The sequence below is a fragment of the Ornithodoros turicata genome, chromosome 7 (assembly GCF_037126465.1).
Source record: "Ornithodoros turicata isolate Travis chromosome 7, ASM3712646v1, whole genome shotgun sequence".
NCBI classification, from domain to species: Eukaryota; Metazoa; Arthropoda; class Arachnida; order Ixodida; family Argasidae; genus Ornithodoros; species Ornithodoros turicata.
Genome location: NC_088207.1, coordinates 59041260 through 59055490, shown reverse-complemented (window position 1 = coordinate 59055490; position 14231 = coordinate 59041260). Strand labels below are relative to the sequence as shown.

General features: G+C 48.3%; 3 protein-coding genes and 1 long non-coding RNA gene across 4 annotated transcripts; 2 read left to right on the top strand and 2 right to left on the bottom strand.

Moving 5' to 3' along the window:
* The first annotated feature begins 133 nt into the window (after positions 1 to 133).
* On the top strand, positions 134 to 1814 carry LOC135401757 (uncharacterized). Its single transcript, XR_010424899.1, has 2 exons — positions 134 to 365; positions 1119 to 1814. It is a non-coding gene; the product is annotated as an uncharacterized LOC135401757 (long non-coding RNA).
* Positions 1815 to 2608: 794 nt separating this feature from the next.
* Positions 2609 to 4624, bottom strand: LOC135400161 (translocator protein-like). The gene is made up of 3 exons (XM_064631894.1): positions 4350 to 4624; positions 3633 to 3848; positions 2609 to 2836 (listed from the first exon to the last, which is right to left on the bottom strand). The coding sequence occupies exons 1-3, from the start codon at positions 4464 to 4466 to the stop codon at positions 2663 to 2665; spliced, it is 507 nt and encodes a 168-aa protein (XP_064487964.1). The 5' UTR covers positions 4467 to 4624; the 3' UTR covers positions 2609 to 2662.
* Positions 4625 to 5255: 631 nt separating this feature from the next.
* Positions 5256 to 7345, bottom strand: LOC135401755 (translocator protein-like). The gene is made up of 3 exons (XM_064634323.1): positions 6927 to 7345; positions 5838 to 6053; positions 5256 to 5521 (listed from the first exon to the last, which is right to left on the bottom strand). Exons 1-3 carry the CDS (start codon positions 7032 to 7034, stop codon positions 5339 to 5341), a joined length of 507 nt encoding a protein of 168 aa, XP_064490393.1. The 5' UTR covers positions 7035 to 7345; the 3' UTR covers positions 5256 to 5338.
* Positions 7346 to 12008: 4663 nt separating this feature from the next.
* Positions 12009 to 13231, top strand: LOC135400160 (retinol dehydrogenase 13-like). The gene has a single exon (XM_064631893.1). It carries the CDS (start codon positions 12028 to 12030, stop codon positions 13105 to 13107), a length of 1080 nt encoding a protein of 359 aa, XP_064487963.1. The 5' UTR covers positions 12009 to 12027; the 3' UTR covers positions 13108 to 13231.
* The last annotated feature ends 1000 nt before the right edge of the window (positions 13232 to 14231 follow it).

The window sequence follows — 14231 nt, the reverse complement described above, 5'->3', positions numbered from 1 at the left end:
AATACGCTACTTACTTTCCGTGTCTCTGCATTTTATTCGAGACACATGATAAGACGAAAGAACGTCCCAACAATGCAATCGGTTCATGTGCGCGTGTAAATCAAATCAAAACTCACATTGAAAGTAGGCGACCATTCGTACCTGGGACTTTGTTACATGGCTTGGTTTTGTGGCGTCAGTTCACAACAAGTGCGCGAGCGCAGGTGGTGATGGCGACAACAAACGGATCGCCGGAAGGTAAGCCTCGTTAGGTTAGGCAGGACCATAACAGGAGGATGGCTAGCCAGGCCGGCACTCAAGCTGTGCTGTCTCTGCCGTCCGAAACCAACGACGGACGGGCGCCCACACCTCCACCCGAAGTTCCGGTACCTATTAATTTATTATATTTCAAAGCACACATTATAGTATAGTAATACTCAGTTACTCTGCGATGAGCAACAGTAGCGGAAACTGACCCTTAGTTCCAGCTTATGCAGAGCAGGGCAAATCCATGAAGTGACGCCGGTTTGTTGTGCGAGAGTATCACTGAACGTTTGGTCCTGTTTGGCATCTTGAAGAACAAAAGTGATCCCGACGTGTCTTCAGTAACAGAAAGACCAAGAAAAAATGTAAATTAGGGAAGGTATTCTGAATCAACAGCTTCCCGGGCTTCTACTGCCACATTGTAAAGGGACTATGGTGGGTCCATTATGCACAAACCTTTGAACGGCAGTAGTTCTCCTCCGCTTTGGAGTGACGGTGCAGCACATTATAGCTACGATACATGTCGTGAAGCCGTGAAAAGTCAACGTAATGGGGAGCAAACGTTTTCCACTTTTCCCATAACGTAGAATGCTTTTGTTAGGTCTAGCGCAGCTATGGGGACCGTAAGGCGGAGTCGGCAGTGAAAGGACGCCTACTCAACTTCTCGCGTTCTCTTTGTTGAAGACGTCGTAGCGGATGTCCTTGAGGCGGAGTGCTATCCAGAACTACAAAGCCAATAGCATGCTATAGTGGGCCATGGCTATGTTCGCGGACCGTGTTGTATATCATTCCCCGTGCAAGTATTTCAGTTAAGGCATTTGCTCAAACCCATAGCAAGTCTACAGACTTAACAAAACTGAATGCAATGTCAACAGGAGAACGGGTTCAACACCATGCGGCTGGTCTTCTACACAGCTCCAGCCATCATGTGCGCTTTGTTATTAGTCGTTGCCATTGGAGTCTGCGTCGTCGTTTTCAACATTCCCGACCTGGGCTTCATTCCGGGGCTGGGCATCTACGAAAGGCGAGGACTGGTTGACCAGAACGACTTTCTGAACAGGACGGCTCTTAGAAACGTCTCGACCTCCGTGGATACTACGGTGCTGAGCGGTGACGTCGTTTCGGGTATCACAGTTGACGACAACATAGAAAACATGGAAGACGCGACAGGGACGGCTATATCACAGGACACGAAAGGTTTCAAGTCAGCAAAAACGACCCAAGGCGGTGGGCGCGCAGGGCCCCTCTACCAGTAACTAGAGTTCTTAGATCGTTGATACATCAGGACACTGTGGTTGAGAGCAATACGAAGTATATGGAGATGATATCGTTGAATGCATGTACGTTTTCGTGGGAGCTGGAACCTATACTGAGGGTTCTATTGAGCAGCTTGTGCAATGCTCGCGTTTTGCTGGTTTTCAAAGTACTGCATCGCCTGGTTGATAAGAATGGGATGAAAGTGAAACAACGGAGCTCCATGTTCGTGGTTTGCGTGCAACAGTAGCTATTATGCGGACGACCATGCGTAGAATTAAACTCGTGAAATAAAGTCCTACGTGAAGGCAGGAAAAGATGTGGAAAGTGTGGTACTTGTGTGTAAATTGGCTCCATGCTGTACATGCAGTACATTTTCAAAATGTTAATCGTGGAACGGAGCCCTCCAGTGGCCCATGGACCGGCCGTAGTTCTCTCGCGACGCCGAGTACTTACAATGGAGCAATTACAGCTTCTCCCCATTTTAGTCCCCGTTTGTCGCTATAGGGACTAATGGTCGTGGAAATTCAAGTAATATGGACTACAATACGTATTTTTCTTTTCTAATGGTGTAAAGAACCACTGGCATTGGTGGTGTACCATTGTGCCATTTGGCAAAATATAGCAATTGCTCGCGACGTAAAACCCAATTGTTCGCTAATGGGCCACATTGTACAGCATGCAGCTCAGTATCTAATCCGCCTATATGTCGTCCCCACGCTTTCCAGTTCTCGTTGTCCTGATGTCTGCTGGTTTAGTCCTCAGCGTTTTTCCAGCGCTTGTTCTTCAAGTGCCTGTAATTCGAGACTTTGTATTGTGCCCTATTAATCGAACATTACCATAGACGTTCCAAATGGCGAGTTCCTGTGCTTTTACTGTGTTCTCTCAGATATTTTCCAGAGTGTATCAGGCTCACGTAGCTTGCTTGGTCCTCAAGTCGCAGAACGCAGAAAATCATAGGCTTTTGGGCCTATGCCTAACCTGGGCAATAGTACTAATACTATTTTGTAAGAGCTGAGTCGTCTGGTGCTTATTCAGGAAGATAACTCTCTATACTAAAGCACCGCCTGGAACTGCATCGCACGTTGACGAGGAAGGATGACACAATCCATAGAGTTAGAACCGATGTTTTCGCCTGGGTTCAAGTCGCATAGGTTCTGCCGTTTCACTCTCTGTGCGTTTTGGCTATGAATCTCCACACCCGCATGTTGTACATGGTCACCCATAGACTCCAAAGGAAGCAGGGGATCATGATCTTGGAGGCCGTATCGTTGATTGGGCGGTACATATGACCCAGGAGTCCCACCGTGCCAGACAGCAGTGTAATATCGATCAGGGCCTGCAAAGAAGAAAGCGGTCACGACACGTGCCAAGTTCTCATCCTACGTCTGGCAATCCTGGTCGGTTCTCGTATTCTACCTTCGTGTCTACATGATCTACTTGGGAAGACACGATCACGATCACGATGATCACGATGTAGTTCTTCTCGAGGCTGCGTCACATATGCTAAGGAGACTAAGAAGACCAGGACGAGCTTGGTTGGGTACAGTGTTGTGTTTAGTCGCATGACGTCTCTGGCAGGATAGCGCAGAGCCGTTTCGATGGGGGGAGGGGGGGGGGGAGTTGCAGCCGCCCCAGGCGCCTTCGCCACAGGGGGCGCCAGATGCAGGTTCCGGGATCTAGGGTGGACAGTAAGATAATTTTGAGCTCGAAACTGCATATAAACTTTTTCGTCTTTTTTGTTTCCAGACCGTCTATGGTGTGTGGGGGTGGGGGCTTCAAGTAATCGTTCCCCAGGCGTACGCTCGCCTCAGGACGTCTTCGGCAGGTTAGCGTCACGGTCGCCTGCTGATTCGACAGTATGATGTCTGACTGTCGTGATCGCCCTGGCCGTCGTCACATTCCCCGTTCGTTTGGTGTTTCTAAGTTATTCTACTGTGTGAACAATATTTGCACAAAGTCCGCGTAATTTTCATATTTTAGATGTCAGTAGTCCTCTAAATAGCATATGACAGCGAATGAAACCGAGGCGAAAAAACTTAACCGGACTTGCATCGTGCAAACGGCCTTGCCTTTCTGATGCTAAGGCTACTAGATGTGTGACGTGAGTGAATATAAACCCTAAAGTTTCTTACCACCGAAAATTTAAGCTTGTCATAGAAGAGGGGAGGCCAGGCCCAATTGAAACAGAGACTCGCTGCGTACGCTGCCATCGGAAGTCGGGCTGCTCCATGTAGACCCCCGCCGTCGCGATAGACAAGGAAGGCAGCGTACCCCATACCTACGTTGAAGGAGGTCCAAAGGGCAATCTGAAGAGTACCCGACGGGAATACAGGACGCGATGGAAGCCTCTGAAAATCAAAATCAGTCAGATATAATGTTAACGGTTCATGATACAAATTCACTATGCGTGATACAAGTAGCATTGGCTCAGCTTTCGAAGGCTGAAGATTGGCATGATATGTGTGACGTACCGTAAAGTTAGCGTGCGTCACTTGAATTCCCGGAGAATTTACGAACTTAAGCCAGCGACAGCTAGATGACGTAAATACCACTCCTCACGAATAGTTGGACGGATGCAAACTTTCTAGGATCTGCCGTTAGGTGGACCTCATTCATGATTGCCTATGCGCTTGGCACCTGTGACCTTGAAGGCGCTAGGGAACATTGCAAGAAACATGCACTTCACAGACGACTTGGACACCTCTCTTCGGGTAGGACACGTACGTGCTCAGGACACCTCGTCAGCCCGGCGGGCGTAGATCCAAGACCTTTGTTTGTGTGTCGCTAGGCTAACACGATTAGGGAAGAGGTCCATTCTCCTCGAGCGTAACCCGAGAGGCGGTACGTACCTCGAAGCGGCCGCACTTGGAAGAGATTATGTAATTGCCTGCCATTCCTCCGACGTTGGGCAGCAGCATCCATCCCAAGGTAGTGAGGGCCTCATCCGTGTCTTTCATCAGCTTCATCTTTGAATCCTCAAGTCCTTTCGTTCTCACATAGAGACTATGGTTGGTACATAAGCGTCCATAACGGGGGGCGTGTCAAAATTTTACTTTACGTTGCCAATCAACGGGTCCCTACCGCAGCCTGTCGAGTCTTCTGAACTTCCTCCTCTTCTTCATTGTTACGCCCTTACACGTGAACATGGCCAAGTTGCTCCTTTCACGATATCAAAAGTGTAACTGATAATAAACTTACGCGCGAATAATTGGCTCTTAGTTCCAAGCGCGTGAAAAATCATGAATAGTGATTATACAGAGGGCGTCATTGCTGCAAACATTTGGGCAGTTTCGTTCCAAATGTCTGTATCCAAGCAGTGAGGAAGGTCATCGCTAGGTGAAAGCATAGAGAATGGGTTGTAATTTTAGGTTTAGTTTTTAGTGTTTCACTAGGACGTGTCTTAAACGCCAAACCCACGGACGTGCGTCTGTCCAGTTCTAAAAACTCTCTATAAAATAATCTATAAAAGCTATCCACTTCGCTAAAAAATCCAGCGTCATTACGCTGAACGGATTGTACAACTTGGGAAGAAAGTTTACGAAACACCGGAATGTATCATTTCTCCATTGCAGCGACACCCTAGCGGCAAACTGGAGCAGACACGTATACTGAAAGATGCATTGTCAACAGTTTCTTATTCTTGATCGGTTGCAGGGGGCCGCTCCGAACAAGAAATACACCAGTGTCGTGTTCCGTAAAATTTTGTACCAAGCTGTACCTTAAACCTGCGAGTAAGCCAGCAAGTAGAACACAGCGCAGATTACAATAAAATTTTATTCATTACTATAACGTATCGGCTATATTGGCGCAGTAAAGGAGCACCTACTCCGACGGGCACTTATTTTACGCCGCGCCACTTCCTGCGGTGTCCATGTTTCCAGACGCGATAGGTGAACAGAGTGACGTACAGACTCCAGGACAAACACGGGAGAGTCAGAATGGCGGCCATAGTGTTGATTGGTCGGTACATGGCAGTCAATGCTCCAATGGCACAGCATAGCGCTACAGTGTCCAGAAGTGCCTGTAGGGGAACAAGGCATCTAGTTGACACATTGGACTGCTTGTTTAACGAGACGTGATACCTTCTTCCAAATGGAGCCTCTCATAAGCGTTAATCTCTTTTCCAAAACATGATTCTCTAGAACCCCTAGCAATCCCTTCAGCAGCCCTTGAAGCCAAACCGTTTACTTTCAGACGCAGCTTCCTTCAACTTGGCGATCTCCACCTGTCACATTTATGATAGTTACCATTGTTACGCGATGACCGCTGGGACAAAGCAATCTAACAGACGCGCAAGTATGGCAAGTATGACCTTTAATTGTCACTCTTCTACTCACAATGGCAAACTTGGTCCTGTCATAGAAGAATGCGGGCCACGCCCAGTTGCAGGATAGACTGACCAGGTAGAAAGCAATGGGAACTCTGGCTTGTCCGTCCAGTCCTCCACCGTCGCGGTGTACTAAGTAGGCTGAGTATCCCATTCCAACGTTGAAGGCTGTCCATATGGCAACTTGTGAATTGCCCTTGGGAAACCGACGGGCAATGTCAAATTTCTACGAGAAACGGGAGAAACGTCACTCCCTAACAGGAGGAGTGAGAGGGCATCGTCCCGTGCTCTGATTCGTGGTTTAGGGTATGACGTTTTCGCCTCTTTCTAGAGCGGGAACTCTGGCACACCCTCAACATCCGGCGTCTATTCTTGTCACGTATTCCATCGAATAGCAGTCAAAGTGCGCCACCATTTGGCGTGGGATTTTATTGGGCGTTTATTCGCAATTTGGACGCTGTAGTGCAGGGTGTGCGCAGATAAACCTAACCGGCATTTGCAGACCTAACTCGTTGTCTACTCACCTGAAGGAACTTCCATTGGCGCACGATGGCATATTTATGCGTGCGAAAGCTACAAAACATCCTGGAAGCCATACTCAGCGTAAAATAATAAACAGCGCGCGAAAACGACATGGTGGCCTCACGTGAGTTGTGTGCAGGTACCGCTGGGGAGCTATGGATGCTCATCGGTAGTGCCCCTAGCGGTATCTGCACATAACTCACCTGAGATCGCTATGTTGCCTTATTCTAATGCATGGAAGCCGACGTTTCCGCGCGCTGTTTATTTTTTTAACGTTGAGTATGGCTTCCAGGATTTTTTATAGCTTTCGCACACATAAAGACGCCATCGTGCGCCACCGGAAGTTCCTCAGGTGGCTGTAGTTTAGTAGATCGTTACTAAACTATATCCTCCTCAGGTAAGTAGACAACGAGTTATGTGTGCAAATGCCGATTAGGTTCATCTGCACACACCCTGTATATCCTTACGGACCCAGCGAAGCTAAACCATTTGGATTCTAATCAACGTCGTCACAGGCACAGGCGTCATCGGAAGAAGCCAGAGCGCGACTGTTTCGTAACAGAGCCTAGAACCTTACCAGCTGAAAGTCGTCTGAGTTGGCTTGTATGACATAGAAGCCTGCTAAACTTCCCATATTGGGCAGCACAGTCCAGCCGGCCACACGCAACACGTCTCGTAGGCCCATGAACGAATGACAAGTTTAAGACACAAGGTTGGATAGCTGTCTGCTTTGGAGGAATGCCCATAAAGACGATGCACAGCTGAAATTATCAAAGGTTCCCTCCAGGATTCATGATTCCCAACGACCCTATTCTTCTTCTTCTTCGTCCAAGCAAAAGATGGCGGTGAGCGGAGATTGGCCTCCGCTTCTTCTTCTACCCCATTCAATGACTAAATTATCTTCATTGTCCGGCCAGCGGGATTCTGTAATATTTTACTTTGTTTCCTCCTCTGTGCAGGATCTCGCATTAATTTGTTTTAGTCGTATTGCCTCCACGTTAGAACTTTGCGCACGAAAACCGCTAACGTTCTCTTAAGACAGCTACTGCTGATAAAAGCGATAAAGGCGCACAGAAAATAACACGGACGATACAACACCACCGCACTTGTATGAACTTGTACCAACAAGCCCAATTTAATGTACCCCTTAACTACTGCTTCTTTCATCCTCTAGTTCTCGCGAGTTAACGACGACAACAGATGGTCATAGCTCATATCTGATGGAATTACTCGGGCACAATGTGTGTTATTGGATGTTATTGGGGCTTTCCTTCCATCGTTCTGCTCTATGAGCACAATCCGCAGCGTCGTTCATAGCTCAGGAAGAAGCAGTACTAGACGCGTGCTTCCTCTGTGCACTCCCAGCTTCCCTCTGCTTCAGTTAGCTGAAACACATGTCACAGTTTTCAATGATGGCTCTATCCAGGATGAAAAAGCGGGGGTTGTGATATTCTTTCCGCGCTCGCTCGCATCCGTACCGACCCATTCTGCTGAGCTACTTGCAATTCAGGCTGCACCACCCTCTTACTGCCGGGTGTACTTTTTTACGGACTTCCCTTCCTTACTTTCGAACCTGGAACGCGGCCCTGATTCTAACGGACCTCGTTTACTACTCACTTTTTCTTCTTTCTTCATCCACGAGATATTGCTGTCTTGGGTTCTCGGTCATGCTGGCATCCCCACCAATGAAACTGCTGTCGCACTTGCGGGGGCAGCTCTTTCATGCACTCGGCGGCAGGTGTGCCTTCATTTTTCCAAAATCATTTTATCTTATGTTACAGAGATTTGATCGTGTTCGCAGGTCTCCTATGGCCTCTACCCTTCTTTCAAGGCCAGAGCTAGCTCACCTGGCGCAGCGCTGGGACCCCCGCCTCTAGGGCTGGCGTCGGTTGGAAGTGTATCACTCTTCAGCGTTCCCCATATCTCAACGTCTTCCTCTATAGGCCTTTCTCTCCTGTCCTCACTGCCGTGACCGTAGATGACTGTTTTTTCGTCTGCTCCTGCTTCATTGCGGCGGTGGTGCTAATGAAAGAGCTAACCGTTGTCGGCCCCACAGAGGTCACGACTAACGCTCTGGGGGCCATGTACGTCTTTGGCCGTGACTAGCGCGCTGGCCATGTCACGTCGAGACTGGGAGGTACCCGGGTTCGAATCCTGGTGCCGACTGTGCTGTCTGGGGCTTTTCCTGGGTTTTCCTCAGAGGTGGGTGGTGGAGAGGACTCGCCGTTGTCGGCCTCACAGAGGTGGGCAACGTTAGGACAGACGCCCTGGGGAATGTGTGTCATGGGCCGACTTCTAAGGGAACTGTGCCGACATATGTCTGAAAGCGTCTGAGGAAAACCCAGGAAAAATCCATGATAGCGCAGCCTGCACCGGGATTCGAACCCGGGTACCTCCTAGTCTCGACGTGACATGGCCAGCACGCTAACCACTGAGTCACGGGTGGGTAACGTGGTGGTGATGGTGAAAGGTCTCGCCGGCCTCACAGAGGTGGGCAACATCATGACTGACGCCCTGAGGAATGTTTGTCCTGAGCAGAGGTGGGCAAATGCCCTCACGATCTTTTCCCTCACCTCAATTTTCGTCACAGATGTTTTTCCTCACCTCACCTCATTTTTGGGGGGGACTTCGTTCCTCACCTCACCTCAACCTCCTTTTAAAATTATTTTCCTCACCTCACCTCAATTTGTTTCTGAAAAATGTTCCTCAACTCACCTCACCTCAACATTTTCCAGAACACTTTTTCCTCACCTCACCTCATTTTTTTCTGAAAAAATTTCCTCACCTCACCTCACCTCAACCTTCTTTCTAAAATATATTCATCTACTTGCTATAATTTTTGCCTCGTCGAGCTCCCCTTAACCGTTGCCGTTGCTCCTAGCCACAGTTGCTTCGCGGCGCTACCACGGAATCAAAAAAGTATTAGGAGCGTTGCAGTTGGCTTTTTACTGCTTCGTTGGTAGACAACAAGATTCATTGCCTTGCTTGGTTCGTCCTTCTTGCAGCAAGTATCCACTACATGTACGATCAGTAAAAATTGGGGTACATGGGTAGAGAAGCAATTTTGAGTTGTTTTTCATACTGGCAAGGCAGGAATGGCTTTTATCGAGTATCTCTCAAGCGATAATGATAATGGAGCTGCGGAAGTCGTTTTCGGGATGGTATGCAGCTATACTTCCAATTACTTGTACATTTTGCATTTTTGTCTCTTATGACTTTATATTATCGATGAATATTACTTAAATAGCGGACGTATTCATTTGTAGCCGGAAATGGGGAACCTTTTCTTCATGACCCTTGTTTTGAAGCAATCAGGTAGACGTGCTGTACAGATTACTAGTGACTTATGTGTTGACTTACTAATTAAATTACTTTATGTAGACACAGACCTCTTGTGCCTTTTCACTTAACTTCATTGCCGTACTAAAAGCTCAATATTTCAACTTGTGGCAATACGGAATATATGCCATTGTTTGCGCTTATTGCACTTAAAGCGCGTGTTGTTGTCTCCATTTCTTACATCCGTCTCTGGTAAGGTCATTGGTTGTCATGTACTATCGTTCCAAATAATACGTGAAAGACATCTGCTTACAGACTGACCAGTTTGGCTTTGTTGAAATCTAAACACTCAAAGCACACGGAACTATATTGACTTGTTCATGTGTCTCACATCGTGTATGTGACTCAACTGATTAGATTGATTGTGTTGAAATCTGAGCTAAATACATAAAGCACACACAAGCTATATTCACTTGTACCTGTATCTGATCTGACACGTCTATCATGTATCTGACTCAACTGAAAGTCTGAAACTAACGCGCTTACAGCGAACACATTTTAGTGTAGAGAGCCTATGCTCACAGTAACATTTCTGCTACATTGGTACTAGAAAAAGCTGGCTCTCGGTGCCCTTTTAAGAGATCGCGGAATTGAAAATAGCCGCTTCACATCTCCTCAACCTCCCTCTCAAAAATTTTTCGTCACCTCACCTCACCTCAATCTGAATTTCGGAAATTTTTCCTCACTCACCTCACCTCAAAGACATTGTCAAAAAAATTTCCTCACCTCTCCTCACCTCAACCTCCTTCTCGAAAATTTTCCTCACCTCACCTCAGCTCAATTTCCCTCTCGAAACATTTTCCTCACCTCACCTCAATCTCTCTTTTGAGAATTCCTCAACTCACCTCACCTCAATTTCCCTTTAGAAATTTTTCCTCACCTCACCTCAATGTGCGTGAGGTGAGGGTGATGTGAGGGTGAGGGCACCCTCACCCTCATTTGCCCTCGTGAGGATGCCCACCTCTGGTCCTGAGCCGACTGGTGGTGGGTAACGTGCGTTCCCCCTCACGCTTTCTACCATACTCTCTTCTGGCCGACCTATCACAGCCAGTATCTGTGAGGAAGAAGAAGAAGATTTGTGGGATATTTTACCTATTGCCCGTTTGGTATATTTTGGGTGCAAGAACTAGTAGAAGAAGAAGAAAGACATCTTTTGAGAAGAAGAAAAAGAGCTTTGGCGACCCCTTCCCAGAACTTGCTCTCCATTCTGCTTACGCTCGCTCCCTCGCACATACGCGATATCATCATAACGTGGGTTCCTGGTCACCGTGGGCTTGCTGTAAACGAGACCGCTGACTGCCTCGCAAAAATGTCCCTCTCTGGGGCGGGCCTGCTGCCCCCCCTTGCACATGTGTGTGGCGCCAGATACAAACATTTTGCACGGCTATCCTCTGGCCCCATTTTGCGCCCCAAGTACGCCCATCTGTGCTTCCCGTGGAAGCCGAATTCCTGTCTTTCTCGGCAGTCAGAGGTCTCGCTGCCTCGCCCTCCCCCTCAACTTCTATCTTCACCGAGCCGGCCGCTCTTCATCCCCCGCGTGTCCCCACTGTGGCCAGGACGAGACGGTAGAGCACTTCCTCATGCAATGCAGCTTTTACGCTAGGCTTCCAGAGGCATATATAAGTCTTCCACTCCGTCTGCTGGGGGTTCCCGTGTCCCTAGCAGCCCTCCTTTCGTTTGGAGCCTCCAGCACTTCCAGCTGGGATAGGTCGGTAGCGGTTGGGCTTGCATATTTCCTTTCTCGCTCGCGCCGCGTCTAGCCCACCTTTGCATCATCCCACCTTTGCATCCACCCATTCACCCACCCACCCACCCACCCACCCACTCAATCACCCATTGAGTGTTACCACGTCGTGTGTTACGTTCACGCCGAAGGAGCCCATTAGGTCTGAAAAATTCCGGTGGCTCCCTCGCACGAGGCGAGTCAAAGCAACATAAGTCTGAAAAGGGTGGCCGAAGGTTACAATGGCATCTGATTGCTTTGGTTTACCCCAAGTATAACTTCGTGCCACACTTTCAGTGTAGAGTATCCAACTCCGCGGGCTCTTACTTACCTGGAATAGAAAGCTACGGTCAAACCCACGCATCTACACTGACTACTACACAATGGCTCTACTACAATGTCTACTGCTAATGAATACTACAATGCCTCTACATGTCAATTATGCAAATAACCACGACATGCACGATGCTTGCCCTTGTGCCATGGAGCCAAAACAAGCGAACTTCAGCACCTCCACCACTTCAACCATTACATTCTCCACCCAAATTGTCACCGTCAAGTCATAGTACATACAGTTGGACATCCTCATAGCCCTGGCCAATCTCCCTTGGGGCTAATGGCCATTCCCCGTGGGACGAAGAAGAAGACGAAGAAGAACATCATGCTCAGCGCGAACTTCCTTCGATCGTTTTCTGCTGGGCAGAAAAATGTCTGCTTGGTGTTCTTTCTTGGCCTCATGAGCCTCTACACACTACGGAAGCTCTGCGAATACAGCTGGGGTCGTTGTCGCAGCAAGAGATCCATGGCCGGAAAAACCGTCATCATAACTGGAGCCAACTCTGGTATGGGAAAAGCGACCGCAATGGAACTCGCTCGTCGTGGCGCCAAAGTCATCATGGCGTGGCACAGTGTGAACAGCGCTTTGAGCGCGGCTGCTGAGGTCCGTCAGATAACCTCCATAGACAAAGTCATACTTCGATATCTGGACCCGGCATCATTCACTTCCATTCGCGCTTTTGCCAAGTACGTCCACGAGCACGAAGCACGGGTCGACGTCCTCATCAATAACGCTGCTGTCTACAACTGCGACTTCATGCGAACCGCTGACGAACTTGAAACTCAGATGGAGGTTAACTACTTGGGACACTTTCTTCTCATCAACCTCCTCCTCGACGTCTTGAAGGCCTCCCGGCCAAGTCGGATAATAGTTGTGACGTCACTTCTTTACGTGGATGGCCCGATCCAGTTACCAGATCTCGTCATGAATGAAAGAAACTACGACGCTAGACAAGCGTACGCCGATAGCAAACTGGCATGCGCACTGTTAGTGCGCGAGCTTTCGAAACGTCTGCGAGGCACTGGCGTAACGTCGTACGCTGTAAGCCCAGGATTAGTGAACACCAGTCTAGGAAGGTATTTCAAGATCTCCTGGTACAGCTATCTGATACTGTTGCCCCTGTCGCTGTTCTTGCTGCGTACGCCGGAGCAAGGATGCCAGTCGGTCGTCGATTGCGCAGTTGACGAAAAGTACGAGAAAGAAAGCGGCATGTTGTACAGAAACTGTCAGATGAAGACGTGGCATCCAACTCCGCTTGACGCTCATCTCGCGAGAAATCTTTGGAACACGAGCAAGCTCTTGACAGAACAACCGGCGTCACCCCCTGAGCCAGAAGTGGCTCAGGAGGCACTAGTATAATGCGTCACGGGTCCTTGGATGTCAAATATTTTAAGGTTTCTTACATATTCTACGCAATACAAGCTTTCATGAAACTGAACTGTGACCGGAGAAGGCAGGCGAATAAATCTTTTGTCCCACATTAGTGTTCCTTCGTTGCCTACTTTTTATCGTGTTGGCTCCCGAAAGCATTTAGCACTGAACGGAAAGCCCTTGCGACGAAATTCTAATCTGATGAATTTACTGTCCAGGTGTCTATCAACCTGATCGATCCCCCAAGCCCATTCATTTTTGTTTATATTGTGATATTGTATATTGGGTTCTCTTCTGCCTGATACATATTTTCCAAGTACTTCAACAAGGGAAATTACTGTGCATGTTTCAGCAAAGAGGAAATGGAACGCCGTCGATGGTCGTTGACCGTTTATTCCTTCATTTAGTATGACACTAGCTTAGATTAGGATTTCTGTAGGAGTAACGCAATCCCACACGGTATGTGATGGGGGTTGTTACTCTGCTGTCGTCGTCTTCAGCAGTGTGACGAACAGTATGCCACTGCGCCTTTGCCTTTCACATGCCTTTCGCGAACTTGGAAAATACTATACGTGTTCGTACGGCTCATCCCTGACGGTTCTACGTCGAAACCGCGAGTCAAAAATCGCAACAAGTCAAAATCGCGAGATGTCAAAATCGCGATACGTGAATATCGCGACACGTCAAAATCGCGACACGCGGCGGTGTACGGACATCTCGGACGTTTTAGAGTTTTTTTCTTGTGTTTTCTTTACTTTTTATTGTTTTTCTAGTGCATCCTGGGCAATCAATGGGATTTAATTACCTCTCTGTTCTCTGTCATGCAGCCTGTGAGACGTAAAAGGCTCTCCTGGCCTAACCTTGGTCAGTCTCGACGGGTGCATACTCTAGATGAGCTGACCCACTCCCCAACGTGTGAAATACATAAAAGGCTCTCCTGACCTAACCTTGGTAAGTCTCAACGGGTGCATACTCTACATGAACTGACCCACTCCCCAACGTGTGAAATACGTAAAAGGCTCTCCTGACCTAACCTTGGTCAGTCTCGGCGAGTGCATACTCTACATGAACTGACTCACTCCCCAACGTGTGAAATACGGCCCAGGATGCAC

Coding starts and splice junctions, on each gene's coding strand:
- LOC135400161 (XM_064631894.1), bottom strand. CDS start 4,466: ATGAAGCTGATGAAAGACACGGATGAGGCCCTCACTACCTTGGGATGG. Junction 3,849..4,349: donor CCAAGTGCGGCCGCTTCGAG/GTACGTACCGCC, acceptor TTTGATTTTCAG/AGGCTTCCATCGCGTCCTGT. Junction 2,837..3,632: donor ACAAGCTTAAATTTTCGGTG/GTAAGAAACTTT, acceptor TCTTCTTTGCAG/GCCCTGATCGATATTACACT.
- LOC135401755 (XM_064634323.1), bottom strand. CDS start 7,034: ATGGGCCTACGAGACGTGTTGCGTGTGGCCGGCTGGACTGTGCTGCCC. Junction 6,054..6,926: donor ACTCAGACGACTTTCAGCTG/GTAAGGTTCTAG, acceptor CGTTTCTCGTAG/AAATTTGACATTGCCCGTCG. Junction 5,522..5,837: donor ACAGGACCAAGTTTGCCATT/GTGAGTAGAAGA, acceptor GTTCCCCTACAG/GCACTTCTGGACACTGTAGC.
- LOC135400160 (XM_064631893.1), top strand. CDS start 12,028: ATGGCCATTCCCCGTGGGACGAAGAAGAAGACGAAGAAGAACATCATG.